Consider the following 21,320-nt stretch of genomic DNA (forward strand, 5'->3'; position numbering starts at 1 on the left):
TTGCCAAACACTTCAAAAATACTGCGTGTTCAAATATACTTGGTATATACTTGAATTGGTCCTGTAGCATGTTTCAATGCGCGCTGGGGTGAGGAGAGGGTTCAACCCTGGCATCTGCTCTTCCTTAATTTTTTGAAAGAGGATTTAAAACAAAGGGAGCTTACGGAATCGTAATACAAAAAATTAAAATTAGATTAAAACAATTTTATTCTTCTATCCTGAACGCTGTAGGGCGCTCCGTGAAAATATTATGAAGTGGTTTGAACGTAGGTTTCAGGCTGTTCCCCCCCCCCCACGAAAGCATCATGGTGAAGCTCAAGAATATTTAATTGTTATATAATATTTATAGTAAAGAGTACTGTCTTCCGGGATGCAACACGTCTAGTGCGCTGATTGTCTACTGATGTTTCGGAAGAACATATCGCATCCATCTTCAGGTTCCAGGAATATGCTGTGGAAGGAACCAACGTGAAGCAGACTCATCAGATCCTACAAACACTTATTTCAGTTTTAGATAAAAATTATTGTAAAATGTTTATTTAAAAATCGTAACTTCGATAAGTTTCTGCCTTACTTTCAAAACCTGTGTAATGGAAGTACTTTCGATTTATTTTTGCTTATTGCTTTACCTACACCACACGCCTCCTGTCTTCATTCTGAATCACCCTGTACACGTACAGACGAATACACTACGTATGTACAATGACAGCGAATAGAATTTTTGTGGCAGAAATTTCTCTGCAAAAGTGACGTACGTGCGGAAGGGCGTAATTTTAATCCGCTACCAGTATTTAGATTGCATGACGTCAAATGGTAAGATAAATAAACTGGCGAACGAATTGGAAACGACCTGAAAGGAAGTGGTCGTAGTCTATTCGAGGTATAGGTGAGAAAGTCGAATCAAGCGAACGATAGTGATGTCAGCAAGTGTGTACTAATATTGCTGCTAAAAGTAAGGATAAAGTTGTCCCTATGTTTAATTAATTAAGCGTCACGCCATGAAGACATATTGGGGAGTGGAGGTATAGCACCACCATTCTTAACCTCGGCACTAGACGGGGGTGATCAGCTTCACGTCCTGGCCGCTATACCCCCCACCTCAGGAAAGAGCCCCCAGCAGTAAGTGAGTAGTTAAGCGGCCTCCATAGTCTAGAGGTAACGTTCCCACCGCATGACTCGTGGTACGCGGGTTCAAATACCCGGCGGAGGTCGTCGAATTTTTAAGGGCGGAAAAATTCAGGGAACAAGTCCTCCGGAAGGGACTTTAAGCTGTGTGTCCCGTGTCGTAACTTTACGGCACGTAATGAACCTCATATCCCCAAAGGGGATCACTGAGCCAAATTCCAGGACGTTTCCCGCCCAACAATAGTCTCTAAGGTCTCTGACAGATGGGGGAAGCATTATAGACACCGCTAAGCAAGTGGCCGAACTCGCTTGCTCGGCGGGACTGATGGTACGCACCATTTATCGGTAGGGTATAGAGACTGGTAGAATATCATAGAGGGAAGCACAATAGATCAAACTGGTCGCGGTGCATGGGGAAACCCACCCTCTCTAAATAACTAACTAACTAACTAACTAACTAACTAACTAAGTAACTAAGTGAGTAGTTATGAAACACCGCTAAAGTGAGGAGTGCAATATTGTGCAGAACACAATACTGATTCCACTACAGCGACACAGAACGATACAATGAGGAACTAATCAGTTGGGTTAGCTCGAGTGTCGGCCAAGAATGAAAGCAAACTTCTCCTGAATATGCATGTAGAGCATTACCGCTGCGCCAACCTGCTCGGTCAGATCTCTTATCGTTATTATCACCATTATGGGACGAATCATCATCATCATCATCATCAGTGGCACGACAGCCCTTTGTGAGCCCTGGCCTTCCTCAGGATTGCTTGCCATTCTTCTCTATTCGATGCTACATTCCTCCAGTTCTTTACACCCAAAATTCTTATGTCCTGCCACACACATTCTTCCCATCTTAACCTTGGTCTTCCCACTCTCCTATTTCCTTCTGGTTTAGTATTAGGGACGACGAATCAGATGGTTGTTTTCATCCGCTCTTGCACTCAGATCTGTAACAGCCATCTTGTCTATGGCGACTGATATGTTTCCGACGGCAATTAATTTTCACGTAAGCGCTGGCGGCGAAACGCACACGCGAAGACTGTGGGATGGGGGTGATGAGCAAGGTGACTGCAAGGGCGTCGGACGGGAGTCTCGGTTTTGTCAGAGCCTGTAAATGTGACGGCTCTGGACCCTTCAGACAGCCGACTTTCAGACACCAAAATATACTACTTCAAGTCTCAAGACGACATATTTTCCTCATCCTATTATCCTTTTCTTTCCCTTTTTAGTTAATATACTCTTTCTCTTCCATATTCTCCTGCTTTATATTTTTATTCTTCTTCCTTTCCTGATTTGCTTCCTCTCTCTTCTATTCCACCTCTTATTTCTCTCCTTTTGAGTGTCTGACCAGGACAACTGCGAGTTCAGAGCCTGGGAGGGTTATGGTTGACACGCGCCTGCGCTTAAGAGACGGGCTATTAAAAGGAAAGGGAGGCGTGGATGTAAATCTCTGCGTCTTCCTAGATTAGAGAAGCAGAAGAAGAGGTTTAAGGTAAAAGAGAAAATTAATAAGTATAAGATAAGAATGAGAGGAGGTGAAAGAGAGAAAGTGATGAGGAAGAAGGCTGTGAATAGATGGAGAATGCGAAGTAAATAAAGGAGGTGAAGATGTAGAAGGAGGATAAAATGACGAAGACTAACTCTAAGGAGCGGGAGAAGAAGTGAGAAAAGTAACATAGCCTTTAACATGTCTTTCCAATCCCCGCATTGCCCAGAGAAGCGTCCTTCCGTTAAGTGACTACTGATTTCCTTCCGATGAATAGGATTCAACCAAAATTCCGCATGCATTCGTATTGTGTTCCATGTGTGCTCCAGCCCATGCAGATCTGTTCCGCTTCGATTTCAGGGAATTGACTTCATTTCAGTTCCGAATCTCCAAGGAAACAGCACTGTGGCCAGAATAAGAATTAGAAGACGCAGTGTGTGGCGTTACATGTGCTACAGTGACAGTAATTCTGGGAGTATAAGAGCTAATTGTAGTTACGATTAGTGAAGATCCAATAAACCGCATCAGCAATCCAAGCCCGTGTTTTAGTCACTGAAATAAACAAAAAATAATTTCTTTCGCTTGGTAGAGGGTGGAGTCCAGCTGGGTTCACTCGGCACAGCGGCCACTGATTGGCCTATTGTACCTGCCCGGGTGATTATGATGATGGAGAATGTGATGGAATGAAGATTGGCAGGGGAAACCAAAGTACTCGGAGAAAAACTGCCCCAGCGCCACTTTGTCCACCACAAATCCCACTTGACCAGACCCGGGCTCGAACCCGGGCCGCCGCGGTGGGAAGCCAGCGACTAACCGCTTGAGCTATGGAGCGGCCTTTAAACAAAAAATAACTCCGTTGCTTTCAGTCCGCAAGCTAACTATACCGACCGAGCTACCGCCGCTTGTTGGCGAAGTTAGTGCCAACTTTTATGGGTAGAGTTTGTCGCGTGGTCAGCCGAACGGATTCCCACGGCCGTTAATTTCGGTCTTCTAGACCGGAATCGCTACTTTTCCATTCAAGCAGCTCCTGAAACACGTCACAATATTCCCAACCTAATGCCGGCAAGCATTACTAGAATTTAACCTGTTGTTTATTTCTTCACGAACGCAACTCGGGTCCCAAATACCTGAACGTCACATTCTGAAAGGATCTCCTACAGATCTATGTGTCACGGTTTCCCCTGTATTCAGGTGACGAGACGTCAAAACATACCGAGTTTTCTCTGCATTTACTTCTAGGCTCGTGGTAGTCAAACTGTGGTCTGCGGACTCGGATTTCGCGAGATTATTTTTAGACTGACTTTCTTATTTTGAAAAAAAAAAATAAATAAATAAAAGAAGGTTTATAAAATACCCTTGCTCTCTGTCTGTGTGTGTACCCCCCTTTAATTTTTTAGGCTTATGAAATCACCTTGCCGTCTGTGTGACCCCACCCTCCTTCGGAATTTTTCTTTTCCTATGGGGTCCGCGTCGTATCAAAGGAAAGTAGGTGATAAGTTCTTCCCTGAACTTCTTATGGTCTTCATAAGTTAAAAGAGAAAACAATGGTATTGAATAATTCTAATATTTTACAAAATCTGTAATGGTATAAGAAATATTGTGGACTGGAAATTGCGCACGGGAGTCTATGGTGGTTACATTGTGGTGACTTGGAGATTTTTGTCATTAAACGATTCCGCTACGAAAATACATTGCAAAAGGCGTCAAACATTTTGTAAATATGGTGAAGGCATTAAAAGCTATCCCTGTGACAGGCTGCGAAGGCCCATAGGGTTGTGAGACCTCGAGGCTCCCACATTTTCTTTAGACAGTCGGCTCACAGATGGCGGTGAGGTTGTCAGCCTTACGCGCCGGTTGTCCTTTACCCCCCAGGAAGATTCCTGGTACTCATTTCTGCTAGAGGCTGAGTCGACCCCAGGGCCGTAGTGCGGCTGGAAAGATTATGTAAGTTGAAAAAAAGTCCACCTCATCGGGACTCGAACCCGCGACCTTCTGGCTTGCAGCATAGTGCCTCATTCAACTACGCTACCGCGTGCCTCGTTACAGAAATTAAATAATTTAAAATGAATTATTTTATTTTAATTTTCGTTGATACTCGTATGTAAATAATTTAAATGCAAACGGTGGGGTTCCTTGTGTACGCAGTGTGTTGCATAGGGGTCCGAGGTCTCGAAATTTGAGAACCAGTGCTCCAGATAAACCTCTTTACTAGTGCCTATTACAGCTTCTGTGTTTTCCTTATGACATTCTTGGTTTAGCGAAACAAATTAACACCATCAGCATAGACCAGAAGCAGGCATGTTCCGTTCACTTTCAGTGTCTTCTGGGTTCTTTGGACCTTCTTCCTATTCGAGTATCATAAAGCAAAATGTCCATAACATAGAAGGGGTTAATTGTAAAGTAAAATATATAGAAAAAGCCATGGAATGGCATTGCAACAACACAAAGTCTTTCAGAAATTCTAAAAAATAAAAGGGGTCCTTACACACCCACCACTTTTCGTAGAATTCTATTGATATATAAGGATCAAACAGTTCGTCGGGCTTGTACAATGACACCGCAAACTTTTCACAGACAGCATCAAAAAGGCACAAAGAAATTACAGCGTATTAATTACACGGGGGTTTCCTTGTGGTCTCGTATCCACTTTCCGCAATAATATAGAAAAAAAAATCCCCAAAGAATTAAGTTTCTGGCGTCACCACCAGATCGGCGCCACTGAACTGATTTTCGCAGAATCGCCCTTCTCTTGTTTTAATGATGGCATACAGCACACTGCCTAATCTCCGAGGTTTAAATTTGAAGAGTGAATCATGTAGCTTTCTCATGGGATAATCGATAGCAGGAACTTTTATCATCAGCCTCGGATTTCAGGCATTGTTTCTTGCTTTAAATGGAAGAAACAAGAAACAGTACTTAAACTAACACACATAAAACAAGGGCAATAAAACAATCATAACTAACCGAAGCCATTCAGCTGAATCATTCTTCAAGAACTAATAATTACGCGTCTACTGATGATATCTCAAAAATTTTAGGTGACATAGGTTCATTCCTGTGCTCACAAAGCTGACTAGTGGCCCAGATCCTCAGCCAGATGAATGTGGTCCATAACATTCCATCCCACAACTTTTAACATTTTTCTCTCTTCCATAGCGCCCAGACTGGCCCAGAAGAGGCCGGGGTGTGAAGCTGTTAACTTACCCATTACCCAGGTAAAGAATGGTGGAGCTCTACCTCCAGTCTTCCACAAGTTTCCTTGTTTTGTGCATTATTATTTAAGCACAGGGACACATTTACCTTTGGCACCGCAGCCCGCTGTGGGCCTTGGGTTTCTTGGGAACGTACACTTCAATTTTTTCTTAGACATTGGCACTAGACAGAAGTGAGTGGCATTACGCCCCGGCCCTCTTGTCCTCGGGGATAGAGCCCTCAGTACCCACTGGGTACGAGACAAGGTGGGCTCCAGTGACGGTCTGGACGCGGTACAGAATAGAAGAAAGCTTGCCCCTTCCGGAAGTCGACTCGCGAACGTCTTTACCATAACAGACAACTATACTCATTCATCAACTCTGAGTCATTTAACGGATTTGTTTGTTTGTTAGGCACTGAAGTGGTCTTGTGAACATGGTAACGCGCCTTTTTGTTTCGTAAAGGGCGAATATTGCCTTGAAGTGACGAGCGACTGGTGCCTTCCCGATACCAGCTCCAGTTCAAGGTCACTTCATATTAAACTGTGCATTTAAATCGGCAGCTAACTCCTCGATTTTGAAGATGGAGGCAGTATGTTGTTCCGAAACATTTGCAAAACCCATCACCACATTCCTTATGATAGTGATCTTCATTTACATGGGGGCATGCGGTTGCGTAGTTGCTTGGAGCACTATGCTAAAAGCCGGAATGTCGCGGTTTCGAGTCCCGATGAGGTAGATTTTTTTCAATTTACCTAATCCTTCCAGGCGCACTGTGGCCCTGGGGTCGATTCAGCCTCGAACAGAAAGTAGTACCAGGTATCTTCCTGGGGGTAAAGGGCGGCCGGCACGTAAGGCTAACAAACATCGTCATCTGTCAGCCGATTATCTGTAACATATGGGAGCCTCGACGTCTCACAAACCTATGGGCCTCGACGGCTCCTTACAGGGATATTTTTACCTATTTTAGTAGCTAACAGTGTTGTGTTATCCTACAGACTTATAACAAAATATGTTTTATGGTCGGTATACTTAAAAGCGCCAACGTCGCCGAAATCATTCCTCTTTGCATCACAAAGGAACAAGTGCAGGGTGAACCAACCTGTTTGTGTGCTGGTGTCAAAGAAGGTGCTGGTCGTCTCGACGGTCATCGTGGCGAAAGTCCCGTCGATGATCTGTGCTGATGAGTCCCTCCTGCCGCGTGATCGTGACAGATCTTCGCTTTGTGAAGACTGTCGTCGGAAATTCCTGCACCGGATCCTTTCCTCCGTCGTGGACTGTCTGCGGAAGCCTCTCGCTATCAGAATCTCCTCGGTTGTGGACTGCCGACGAATTATTGGCGCGTGGCTCGTGGGGGCAGGGGGAGGGGCTCTGTTACACGGAGACGGGTCACGCGAGGAACAAGTCGACGAAGACTCGGGCGATCGAGGCGGCATACCCCGGTACCCGGCGCCGCCAGTTATAGACGTGGACTGCCGTCGAAGTCTACCCCGCCGTCCACGGCCGACGGGTGACACATCACGTTCCAAGCGATCAGGCGACAAATGTGATCTGGAATCCCTTCGTCCGCGTGTGTAGCTTGCCGAGTCTGGCGACAGTGAATCCCGGCGTGCCTTGCGCCCCGAAGTGTCGTCAGACGTCGCTCCTGCGGCAACAGAGGGGAGGTCAGGTGACAGTGTGGGTTGCGATCCGCGACGCCCCCACGGCCCGGGTCCACTTTCATCTATCGCGGTGGACTGACGAGGAAGACGCGGGAACTTGCTGGGCGACGACTCCTTGGCGCTGGGTCGACGCTCTGGGGAGGCGTGGGTGCGGGAGTCGCGACGCCCTTTATAGTATACCTGTAAGAAGTAGAAGGCTAACATGAGGCTATGATGTTGAGATCAGCCACAGATGGCAACGTCTCCTGATCAGCTTATCTGTACAGATCTGTATGACAATTTCAATGATATAATCAGCTTAAATGATATGAAAAGTCTGAAGAGCATATGAAAGTCGCGGAATAACATGGAAATACTCGTGCATAGGCGTGGCTCCAAGTCAGAAAATCTCAGATGTTATGTATACGGTTCAATGCAAGACGATCAAAGACATGATGAAAAAATAATTCATTATGTATGTATATATATATATATATATATACATAAATGTGTTTGCCCATATAGGACAACCAGGTTAGCTCAGTGGGTTCTGAATAAACAACAGATTTCCTTCCATATCCCTTTCAATTCATCATTTACTAAACAACATACCACTGGATGCAAAGTAGTCTCAGATTCTGATAGGATCACTGAATAAATCACAAACAAACAATAATTATTGTTTGTTTGTTATTGAGTTTTTGGACTTTGTCCATCGTCCGGTATTCTAGAAACTAGAGAGCATAAAGTTTCGGAAACTGGATCTGTTTGCGTCCTGAGATGAAGGGGGGAAGACACCTACTGAGTTGGGTCCCTTAGAAAGACCTAACCTCAATCATTGGACTGATTAGTCAACTCAACGGAGTAAATGTCTTCCCCCCTTCATCTCAGGACGGAAACAGATCCAGTTTCCGAAACATCTTGTTCAGTAGTTTCTAGAACACCGGAAGATGGACAAAGTCCAAAAACGCAGTTAATTCTAAGTGTTATATACACCATGGTCAGAAGCCTTTAGAAGCTACACAAACAAACACGAACACCAAGCAGTACATGAGGAAGAAGAGAAATCAAAATTATGTGTGATTTGTGGTGTTAACGCAGTGTTTGCATTGTAAAGTTGTGAGTATGCACAAGCCGTATTCTGATAGAGGGTATCAATATTTCAGGTGCAAAAGCTGCCTGTGCAACAAGGTGCAGATAACAGGACTACGTTACACTGAAAATGGAAAGCTGTACATTGTCTTAAACACGAAGATTACAACCTAAATCAAAGCAAAATCGTGAAATTTTAAATTCTCATGAAGTGACTACGACGGTTATACTCTCCTTGAATGTGACAGCATGAATTCTATTGAACAGTTCTATCTTCTGGGATATAACGGGGTATAGTCCGTTGAAAGTCACTCTGCTTGCCACCTGATTTCACGCTGATACCTTGCTCGGCTTATTCGAACTTGAAGATGGAGGCGATATGTTCCTCCGAAACGGTGGTTGACATTCAAGAGACTCCGACAGGAAAAGAAATTTTTCTCTTCGGCACCACATTCAGGCCAGCTGTAGGCCCCACTGCCGCCTGTAAAATGTGTACCGGGGCCCTTTTCCTTTAAGGATAAAGCGGCAGGGGTCGTGATCATAACCCCTAACCTTCATCTAGGACTGAAAATTAAGAAATACTGGAGATATACCCCCACAACGAGGTTAGAGGTCCTAGTGACATGTAGTGTTAATACTAAGTCATTAACTTCCTCACGCTGCAGTCAGACAAGTGCTGGAACAGAGATGAAAACTCCATACATAATGCCCCAGGATGTGATACTGTGCTGCTTGTTTGGGGTTATCTCACAAATCAGGGGGTCAATGAGAGAAGAGAATAGGGCAATGGTGGAATGAAGGTTATCAAGGTAAACCCGAAGATATTAAAAGAAACACCCGCTCCAGTACCAGTTCATCAGACATGACGTCACACGGCACTGAACCCAAGGTGTTGCTAGAGCCTGTTACATAGGTCTGGTTATCAGGAAGTCGCGGGCTGCTTCTAGACAGGGGTAGGACATTTTTTCTACACCTTTCAAACTGGCTGTGGGGCTTTCCCAGCTTGATAGCCAGCGAAATCAAGGTCCTCTTTCCCCATGGGTAAAACGGCCTAGGCTTCAAGCTAACCACTCACCTCTATCTAGTGCTAAGGCTAAGAACATGTGGAACTGTACCGACATTCCCGAAATATTTTCTTAGCTTGGTACTTAATTAATATATGTGTGGCATAAAATGGGAGGGGTGCACGCGATACCGTAGTTGGTTGACGCACTAGGCTATAAATCGGAAGGTCGCGGGTTCTGTTCCCGATAAGATCACTGGACTTTTCAACTGACCTTATTCTTCCAGCCGCACTATGGCCTTGGGGTCGACTCTGCCTCTAACAGGAATTAATATCACGAAGCTTCCTGGGAATAAAGGCTGACAACCTCACCGCCATCTGTGAGCCGATTGTCTAGAAAATGTGGGGCCTCGACGTCACATAGCTCTATGGGTCTCCACGGCCTGTTACAGGGATAGCTTTATCATTTTATGAAATGGGTGGGAACTTTGAATCATGAAATATAAACTGTTTGGAAGGAGGCTGTCCGCATATTTTAAGCGCTGGTGATATCGAAGCGACGAACATGCCCACAAACAGCGTACCTGCGTAGTGGAATCTCTCCGTGTGGCCAGCAAGGGATGTGTGGTTGTCACTGGAGTGCTGGCTGTTGTGGCTGGCGCAACAGTCGTGGTGGAATTCGTGGCGGGGGGTGAGGAAGACGCTGTGGTGGTGGTAGTGGTGGTGGTGGGCACCAAGATGGGCACAGCGGCAGTGTTTGGAGATGTGGCGGGTGGCGTCGTGGAGGACGTGATGATCGTGGGAGGGGGCAGTGCCTGTTGAGGTTCTGCTGCAGCTGTCGGCCCCGAGAAACCTGAAACACCGAATCACAGTTATATGCATGGGCAGGGCAACAGTAACTATTTTTTATTGCTAGTTGGGTGGGACTAAGTCCCTTGTACTGCGGCCACTTCTGGCCTATTGTACCAGCCCTAGATGATAGGTGAGGGTGATTGTGGAGCAATTGGTGGAATGAAGATTCGCAGGGGAAACCAAAGTACTCGGAAAAAAACTGCCCCCGCGCCACTTTGTCCACCACAAATCCCACTTGACCAGACCGGGGAGCGAAGCCGGGCCGCCTTGATGGGAAGCCAGCGACTAACCGCTTGAGCTATGGCGCGGCCTTATAGTAACTCTGTATACCGCTTGTTGTGATGATAAATATCGCCGAATTTCGCCCATAAATTTTACACAAGTTTGATTCTCAGAAAAACGGCAATATTTCCCTTTTCATCTATAACAATTCTACCCCACAGGCGACACAATACAGCTCTAACACAAAAATCAATTGGTTAATTACATGTAGTAAAATAATTACTGTTTTTACGATAATCATGTGAAACACGGATACAATATGTGGGCAAAATTAAGACTTTTAGCGTGCTAAATAAAGTGGTATTTATAGTGACCACTTCAGATGCCAAACACAACAGAAGCAAGGAAGTGGAAGATTATGAATGGAGAACAGTATAAGAAGAATAAGATGAAGAAACAGGAAAGAAGAGAGATGAAAAAGATGACGCAGGAAGAGAAGTTTACGACAGAGAAGTGAAGGATAAAGGGGGGAAAAATGATTTGTAGTTAATTTAAACGAGAGGAAGATGTGAGAGGGATGAGAGAAGAATGGAAGGTGGGAAGTAGAGTAAGGAGATAAATTAGGGAGATAGAATTAAAGAGAAATAGGGGGAGACGTAAAAGACTGAAAACGTGATGGAGAAAAATACTGTCATGTAAAAAGAATGGCAGGAGAAGATGATAAAAGTGGAGGAGTGGGAAAAGGAGACGAGAGAAATTGGGTCCGAAGCTGCTGAGTGCTTAGCGGACTGATCTTCGAAATGCAGGTGGGACGCGCTTCCTGGCAAGTAAGTTGAACACCTTCATCCTATAAGAGGTCATTTCTAGCTCTCACAAACCATTCTCTGCATCTTCCACCTACATTAGTCAGGCCCCTTCAACATCTGGGTATACTGTGCAACTGTAATAAATATTATAGAACAGTTCAACAAGTGGTTGTCTCTTCATATAATGACATCCCACATTGGTGACCCCAACAATACAACACAAAGAATGGACAACGGTCGAATAGAAGCCCTCCTGCAACAGTACGTAACACAGATGGAGAATTTACAAGGCAAACTACGTACCAGACGAGGACAGGAAGACCAAATGGAAGACGAACAACACGATGCCGGTATTCCTAAGAGACCAGAGCAACAATCTCCGTGGGGTGGGTGATGTGGGAACTGCCCACATTCAAGCAAATGTGACAACGCAAGTATCATTGCTTAGAATGTGGGCAGTTCCCACAAACTTCTCCTCTACCTTGTGGCTTATTGAGCCACCCATTCCTTGTTCATTCACTCAGACCATCTCAGACCAGAGAGTTTATGCAGTTCCCTCAGTTCTTGGTTAGTTCTGATTCTCTAGCCCTTTTCTTCAGTTACCGGTCCATACACCTTCCTCAAAATCTTCCACTTCCTGCGTATTTAAAAAGAAGTTGGAGAGCTCATTCCGTAAAGCGACTGACTACACGGCCGGGGTTCGATTCCCGGTTAGGGGCAATATTTCTCTCCTCTACACGCCGTTTGACTAGCTCTGGGTCCCACCTAGCCTCCTATCCAATGGGAAACGGGGTCTGTTTCCGCAGGGGTAAAGCGGCTGGGGCGTGAACCTGAAGACTACCAATTCGTGCTGAAATCAAGAACGGTGGAGCTGTACATCAATTCCTCCATACGTGGTTAATTAATTAAATACAGGGACAATTTTACTTTTTACGTACTGAAAATGACTTCATTCCTTTTAGTCGAGGGCCATGTTTCATAGCCAAATGTTAAAAATGGTTCCAATATTCTTTGGATACTGTAATTTTATAGTCTCTACATGTTCAAATTATGGTCACAAATTTAATTGTGACCTGCACAGACCTATATTCTTCCAAGCCTGGGATGTCTTCTACCGAACAGTTCGTATGGAGAAGTAATTTACAAATAATTTATGTGGGGAAACCTCTCAGAAAGCGCTCACTTGGAAGATCGAAGAGTAGACGGTAAGCTTTTACCGTGAGGTTGGAGGTAGCAGATTCCTCAGAAATACTGGTACCTCTCTATCCAGCTAGGGAACACACTGTAGCGTAGCTGGTTGAGGCACTATGCTACAAGACAGAAGCTCGAGGGTTCCTTTCCCGTTGAGGTCACTGCATTTTTCAATTTACCTAATTCTTCCAGCCGCAATATGACCCTGGGGGTTGTCTCAATTTCTAACAGAAATGAGTACCAGGAATATTTCTAGGAGTAGAGGTCGGCCGACACGTAAGTCTGATCTCACCGCCATCTGTGAGCCGACTGTCTAGCAAATGTGGGAGCTTCGACGTCTTACAACCCAAGGGGCTCCACAGCCCGTTACAGGAATAGTTTTGCCTGTCAATGTTACTGCAAGGAGCCGCATTCCATCAGACTCCAGTAGTGACAATAATTTTGACCAGTATTGTGGAGGTACTTGACTAGAACATCAGCCGGGACATATGCTATAGTGACTGAGGTTTTCAGTGCCTTTCCTCAGACAGTCCAGAAAAATACTGGTATGTTGTCTTAACCAGGCCAGTATACCGCTTCCTCCCAAATCCTCTGCAATTCACCATTCACCTCTCGTCTTACCATCTGGAGCTACATAGATATCGTCGTTAAAAAGCCATGAAACGAGAGTAACTGTTGCGGTTGGCTGTGCCATAACTCGGGCGGTTAGTCGCAGGCTTCCCACCGCGGCGACCCGGGTTCGAGCCCAGGTCACGCCATGTGGGATTTGTGGTGAGCCAAGTGGCAATGGGATAGGTTTCCTCTGCCAATTCTGATTCCACCAACTGCTCCACACTCATCATCTATCATCCGGGGCTGGCACAATAGGCCAGACAGTGGCCGCGGAACCAAGTGGACACACCGCACAGCGCGGGTTAATTAATTGATTGGTGCAGTTCATGCAGAAGCAAGCATGGGGAAGAACATGAATGCATGTAGGATTTTGGTTGGGTAACCAGAAGGAAAGAGATCACTAAGAAGACCCAGACGTAGGTGGGAGATTAATATTAAGATGGATCTTGGAGGGATAGAATGGGAATGGATTAATCTGGCTCAGGATAGGGGCCAATGACGGACTCTTGTGAACAAGGTAATGAACCTTCAGGTTTTATAAAATTCTGGGAAATTCTTGAGTGGTTGCGTCACTGGCGGCTTCTGGAAGAGAGCTCAGCTCAGTGGTGTTAGTTTGTTAGTTCTTACAGAACCTACGACGCCGTCGTACCTGCCGTGGAAGGCTGCGTGACGAGTAAGCTGACACTTGGGCCGCTGTCTGACGCGGTACTTGATGTTGAAGGTCTCTGTTCTTGCCGGTAATACTTTGGTTCTCCCGTCCTTGAGTCTCTTCTCCTATGGTGATGCTGATGGGGATGATGATGATGGTGGTGATGTAGCTTCGGTGGCGATGCTGTCACAGCTGATGACGTGTTTATAGAATCCCTCCTTCCAGAACGCGACGACTCACCAGAGCCTCTTCTTGAGTTAATCAGCGTCGTTGAGTCCCGGCGCCCGCTCCGGGATGACTCCCCAGAACCGCGACGCTGCTGGGAAGGTTCTCTCGGCGTTATGACGGTGGTAGTTGATTCGCGACGGGACCAGAAACGTGCCAAATCGGACCGGAAGTCGCTGATTGCCGTAGAGTCACGCCGTGTCTTGGCTAGTTTGATACTTGGATCTGCCGAAGATTCACGGCGCTTCCTGAGGGCTGCCACTGTGGAGGAATCGGTCGTGGAGCTACGACCCCAAGGAAGGCTCTTCGCGATATCAGCCAGTGTCTCGCGACGGTGCAGCTGAGGTTCCTTGCTTCGGGAAACTTTAGTGCTACCGCTCCACTCTCGCAAGATGTCCGTGAACTGAGCCAGCGAGCTTCTGCGTCTCCTTGTCATGGCTCCTGAAATAATTGAAACCAGAATCAAGAAACGCTATCACGTGAGGGACGAACTTCACGGATTCGAAAAGATCCACCCTTTAACGTTCACAGTACGCGAAGTTGTGACGTGTGAAGAGTATAGTTTTCTGAGTTGTAACGCCGTGCAATTTGGAGACAGTCAGAATTTTCGAAGGAACATACTGCCTCTATCTCCAGTGTCGAGGAAAAACCCGTCAGGAATAAACCAGCGGAAATACAAGGCAAAAACTGATTTACTGTGTGGGTTGCAATTCTGCCCTGATGACTGCGGCGATATATTCCTGCGAAATCTCATTCTCTGCTAACTGCACGGTGTTATAACCCAATGTAGCTTAAAATTAATGGGATCTACTGTTATAAATATTTGATCATGCGAGCTTCGTAAGGTAAAATATAAATGTATCCCTGTGCTTAACTAATTAAGCAACACGCCATGAAGACGCATGGAATAGTGGAATAATGTAATAGCTTCACCATTCTTGACCTCGACACTAGACGGAGACGAGTGCTAAGCTTCACGTCTCGGCCGCTTTGCACCCGGAGAAAGTCCCGGTATATACTGGATAGGAGGCTGGGTGCGCCCAGAGCCGGACTGGATGCTGTGGAGGAGAGAAATGTCTCTTGTCCTCGCCGGCAATTGAAGTCCGGCCTTCCATCCCATAGACCGCCGCTATACCGTTGGAGCGGTCGCGGCTGTTTCTATTTTAATGTTATCAGAAACAGTATAAAATATTGTCATGTATCAGGGAGTTCCGTGACTAATAATAATGGGTTCTGGATTTGATGATTGGGATTACTGGCACTTCTTTACAATTACAGTCACTCATAACTGCTCACACATTGAAATCTCTTTAACGACGTCTGTCTGACGAATCTCTATGAAGAACCTTGGGAACTTCCTTTTATAACTGCCACGCGGCCCAAATATAAGCCACTAAGTCGAACAGTTAATTGTCCTCTATTATTCTGGTAATTGTCAAGGGGATTTTTTGTTATTATTCGTTGCCGCAGAAACAGATGCTCCTGAGCCATTGCATAGAAAATTGATTTCCGCTTCTTCTGCTATTCCGGCTTTTAAGCAGTGTTTACCGAGCCGTTGCCTAGTAATGGATTATCCCGTCACGATATCAGTTAAAATATTCCCAAAATGGCATGGAGCTCTTCATGTAAAGTGTCAATTATTTTGGACCCATTTTAACCAAATTCGGCAAGTGTTACGATAACTACCTGACACAGGATCGTCTCAAAACACGCTGAATAGTTATCGAGTTGTTTCACGAGCACAGACAGACGGTCAGCAGCCAAGTCCATGTCCCTGAAACAATGCCGCTACGCCGCTAAAGTACATCAATCATTTATTGCCACTAAAATAATCAATGATCCAATTAAGAGAGAAGTAATATAGGGCATCCTAATTGAAATTTAAGTACAGGTTGGGTTAATTAAAATGTGACTGAACTAAACCTATTTTAAAGGCTGTGGGGAGTGGGGGGAGCATTTAATTGACGTATTTCGAATTCACAGTGGGCTCTTGTTTACTTTAATTTTTTTCCCTTCCTCTAATTCTACTGTCAGACCAAACCACAAAGAATTAAATCAGTACGGCTTGTGCTGTCTGCTTTGTTCAGCGATACTGTCAGCATCCAGAGGTTACATCTGCGGATGGTAGATTGGAAAGGATATGAATGGAAGCGGTCGTGGCCTCAAAGAAATATTATCCAGGAATATTTACACGTATAGACAGTGGGAATAATCACGAAAATGGCCGCTGTCCTGCCCGAGATTCAAACGGAGTACCCACGCCCCCGAATACACGTCCAAAACGTTACCGTTGCATTAGCCTGCTCGTTCAAATTTCTATTGAGTGAAGAGAAGGGATGGGCTTAATGAAATATAAATTTTTCGCAGCTGTGAAGATTTACTATTTGAGGCCTTTGGATTATGACAGATTGTAGTCTGGTAAGAATATTCCAACGTTTGTCAAGGGCCAACTGTCTCAGTCTTCTACCCTGAAGTTGGAAGCAGCATGTTCTACCGAAACTACAAGACGTCACATTCATATTCAACACCGAGACAGCCTAGATTTCACACATGAGGATTCTGTAAAGAGTGCAAACTTCTGGGTTGAAAAATTGTGTACATCGCACACATATCGACGTTTCTGAGGAACACATTACCTCCATCTTCAGAGTAGAATTATAAGACAACAAGAAGCGAAGTTCTCTTACTCTTCTACTCTGAATATGGAAGCGCTGTGTTCCTCCGAAACATCGGACTGTTTCCGAACTACACCGCTGTGATGACCTCAAATTCAAGTACTTCATATTATGGCTTAGTTGCAGTTGAGAATCTGTACTCATCGCCCAGAATAATTAGAGTGATCAAGTCAAGGAGGATGAGATAGGCAGGACATGTAGCACCAAGGAGGAGAAGCGGAATGCATATAGAATATTGATGAGAACGCAAAAAAAAAAAGAGAGGACTATGAAGACCTAGACGTGAGGAGTTGAGAGGATAATATTAAAATGGATGTTAGAGTAACAAGACTGGACTGTATGGACTGGATTGATCTAGCTCAGGATAGGGACCAGTGAAAGGTTCTTGTGAACACGGCAATGAACCTTCGGGTACCATAAAATTTTAGGAGATTCTTCAGTAGTTGCCTGATTGGCGGCTTTTCAAGAAAGGTTCAGCTCCATGGAATTAGTTGGTTGGTTGCAGTTGAGACGACTCCTTTCTGTTCTTTACCTGAGCCAGGCGGTGACGTTTCCTGCGTCTCCGTGGGCGGGCTGATGCTGGTGATCTGGGCAGCGGAGTCGCGACGCCCTGCTCCCAGACGCTGCCGCAAGGTGGACTCCTCCACCTGCTCCCGGACGAGGTCATCCCAGCCATTCCCGCCCTGCCAGACAAGGCCCACCTGATGACTGAGGATGGGCAGGTTGCACACGAAGCAGATGGCTGTCATGGTCCTGCAACCAACAGAGCACCCTAGCGGATGAATGGGGCAAGGCACGCTGTCAAATTAACCGCTTTGGTATTAACCGATAGCTTACTTTTAGTATACGATTAACACTGCCATAACGTCATCAAAATGATAGGATGGCCAAAGCATGTTTTCGAATTTCACATGGAATTAACCGATGATTTGATTTCATCGATATAAGCAGTCAGATAAAGCATATTGTCGAATTTCACGAAGAATTAACCGGTGATCTACTTTATTGCATGTGTATCACCACATCTGTCCTCATATCTTCAGTACATGGTACCATACAACGTTTCCTCTGAGCATTTAAAGCGCGGTTGTAACTATATGTACCATTAGCTTAACATTAAAGTTTCTGCACTTTGTCCACGCAGTGCATTTATCTGTTTCGTACGATTCTCAGAATGAACATGGTTATTTCCTTATACAATATTTACAAGTTAGTCTTTTTCCACGGAGATGCAGGGTGTTTTCTGTGAGGTACGAGCTGAATTTGTAATCCCAGTAACCTCAAGTATTGTTTGCTCCTTTTTAGCTGCTTGACTAACTTATTCTCCGACCCTGAAGAAGGAGGCACTACGGTTCTCTGGAATGTCAATTAATTTATACCAGACTGCACCAGGCCACATCCCAGAAGACGGTACTCTTCAAGCTCACCTTCATAAAATTTTAAATCCACCAACAATCCTTTGTTCATAATATTTTCAATCCCTCGGCGGGAGGGGGCACGCAGTAGCGTAGTTGGCTGAGGCACTACGCTACAAGCCGGAAGGTCGTAGGTTCAATTCCCGATTAGGTCATTGGATTTTTCAATTGATCTAATCCAGACACACTATTGTGTAGAAAATGTGGGAGCCTCGTCGTCTCACAACCCTATGGGCCCTCACGGCCTATTAGAGCGATATTCTTTTCCATCTCGGCAGGACAGAAGGGAAATCAGAGGTTTCATATGTAAAATTTCGTAATAACGTTTTTATTCAGTGACAGGGAACCTATTCTTAGTAACAAGGTTATGAGCCCAACACTAAGCCATCAAGGCTCAGTCAGAGAGATGAAGAGTTATGAATTTGAAACTGAAGTTCCGAGATTCGGTAGTGAGTGGGAAATTATTTCAAAAGTTTTTGACGATGGTATATTAATGAAATAACCGTATTTCTGGACATTACACATCGTCCTGTTTGTTTTTTATTTAAGACACACAACGTTTCGGAGATTGGATTCTGCCTTCGTCCTCAGATAGAAGGCTGTTCAGTTGGGCCCAATCGACGGAGCTATTCCCTATCTCCGGACCTAGACAGGGACTACCTCTATCTATTGGGCCCAACTCAGTTCGTCTTTGACTGAAGACAGAGCCGTTGTGTGTTTTAAATACAAAGCAGGAGGTTGGATAATGTCCGTAAACACAACAGCTGGGAAATTACTTATTTCCCCACTGCACCAAAACAAATGTGAATCTTAACGTCACTTCATTGGGTTTCGGTAGTCATTTATTTGGGAAAAAGATATCTGGAGATGGAACATGAACTGCCACCTCTAACCCACGAAAATTTTCTTAACTCCACTTTACGTATACACATTTTTGTTACGTTCTTTTTCGTCTGATCTATGACCAAGTTTCTCTTATCCCACAAACATTTACTTCACATAAATTCAAGCCGTGGATCTAACCGCGTTCCTAATCAAAGTTCAGTTCATGAAAACATTTGTGAAACATTGTACTTCATTTTATATAATATTTATTTACATCAAGTTGGTACCACTGTCGCAGTGTAACTGGAGTTTAAGGGATATACAAACCATGAAAGTTAGTTCCAGCATTAGGCTGTGCTTCATGATGTAATAATTCTCTTGTTGCCAACTGTAAATGTAGAAATGACGCGAGAAAGAAATAGAGAAAGCAGCGTAACAATGAAGATATAGCATTTGTTACAATAACGTCATTGTTACGCTAGCAGAGACCTCTATGAATAGCTTTCTGCAGTAATCAGAACATTCCATAGCGACATGCATTGTGTCTGATGAAACCTATGCAAGTTTTGCAGAGAAGAAAATTCAAAACATCCCTTCTACCTTATCAAGCAGCCATTCTTCTGCGAGAGGAACAATGTAACACTACCATATCTGCATTTATCATTTCTTAACCTACATTTTACGAGCAATATTAATTATCTGTGTATACGTTATCTTATGAAGAAATGTTACAACTTGGTGACCAGTTGCCAACGGAACGATTATTTATTTATTAAAAGTGCTTGACATTGATTTTAGAAATATCAACAAGGCTTTGAAATTTATGCATAATTATGATCAACGTTCTTTTTAAATTTAATATTATGCAAAGTAAAACATTTTACTTGTAAATGCATGCGAAAAGAGAACACATTTTCATAATTGTCTATTGGTAAATTTCCCTGCTTTGTTATGATCTAAAATAATACTTCAAAAACTAAGTTAAACTCTACATGAATGTGGAAAGCTACACTTAATAATCGTATCAACAAAATGGTTAATTAACACTGAACCATAACAACTGAAACCTTGTTTTATCAGAATGTAATTTCACGACTCAGTATTGTAGTATGTACTTAGAATACTTCAGTGACTTTAGAGCCAACGCATTAAATAAAAATATATATATTTTTAATGTGTATAATTCATCCTGAGCTGTAACTAAGGACTCTGGTTATAACAGTGTCACAGAGAAATCAGAATTGCTTTGTTCAGATTTATGGACCAAACAAAACATCATGGCTTTGCAGTATACAGAGTGCCCCAAAAATCAGTTAACCTTAAAAATTCTCGTTCAATAAGGGAAATTCTCTGATTTTAACCTACCAGTCAATTTGTAGAATGGTATCACAGCGTTGTGAGTCCTGAAAACAATTTTTATAAATTCAGTAAGTAACGAGGAAATTTTCAGCGTATTTTAATATATATTTTACCAATCAGTTAACAGACTTTTCGACCATTCTGTATGTCCTGTCTAGTATGCCTTACTAAATTCATACTGGAAACGCACAAGTGCGCAGGACAGGACGTTGTAGAAAATGATGTAAAGAAAGAAGAGAGGATAAGTAGAGAATGAGAAGGAGAGAGACGCGAAGGAGGATAATGTGCAGGAAAAGGAGGTAAATGAATAGGAAAGAAAATAAAAAAATAAATAAAAAGCAGAAGAGCTGAAATAGAAGCAAAATTACATGAAGAAAATGGAGGAAGATGGGGGAAAATATAATCGAGGAAGGATACAAAGAAGGGCAAGATGAAAAAGAAGGGAAAAGAAAAGGACAATAATTAAGAAAAGGGGAAGATTCTTCATTATACCTTGAGTCTGGATGATTTAAAGTAAATTAAAATCATTATTAAAACTAATTATATTTCAAAATAATTAAAATCAATATTAGCCTTCAATGTTACGTGTATTTTGGAAGTTACTTTTAATAGTTCATTGATTTAGAACTGGCAACACTGTTCCTTATACCTTAGAAAAGAATGACTGCTGAATTATACTAGACTCGTAGAGAAGTCGTATCTATGATCTACGTGGCTAATTCCATGCGGAACACATCAGGCAATTGTTGAGTGCATGGTAAATCAAAAATCTGCCGTGAAGTCACCAGTGAAAATACTAATCATGCACCAAGATCTCGATCACCAAACTCCTAATACATTTCATTCTCAAGAAAGTGATGTGCAGTGACCCAATGACGTGCAACGAGTGAATTCAATATCATTTCTACAGATTCAATAACATGACAAGAAGAAAACATTCCGG

General features: G+C 43.9%; 1 protein-coding gene across 7 annotated transcripts in view; it reads right to left on the bottom strand.

Moving 5' to 3' along the window:
- LOC111874180 overlaps positions 1–21,320 on the bottom strand; it is an 801,454-nt gene that overhangs the window by 271,043 nt on the left and 509,091 nt on the right. For all 7 annotated transcript variants that reach the window (XM_033755358.1, XM_033755360.1, XM_023869458.2 and 4 more), the window contains 4 exons: positions 17,311–17,531; positions 13,879–14,544; positions 10,131–10,399; positions 6,914–7,652 (listed from right to left, as the gene is read on the bottom strand). In XM_033755358.1, the coding sequence (XP_033611249.1) occupies positions 6,914–7,652; positions 10,131–10,399; positions 13,879–14,544; positions 17,311–17,531 (1,895 nt within the window). The remainder of the gene's footprint in view (positions 1–6,913; positions 7,653–10,130; positions 10,400–13,878; positions 14,545–17,310; positions 17,532–21,320) is intronic.

The sequence above is a fragment of the Cryptotermes secundus genome, unplaced genomic scaffold (genome assembly GCF_002891405.2).
Source record: "Cryptotermes secundus unplaced genomic scaffold, Csec_1.0 scaffold26, whole genome shotgun sequence".
Taxonomy (NCBI): Eukaryota; Metazoa; Arthropoda; class Insecta; order Blattodea; family Kalotermitidae; genus Cryptotermes; species Cryptotermes secundus.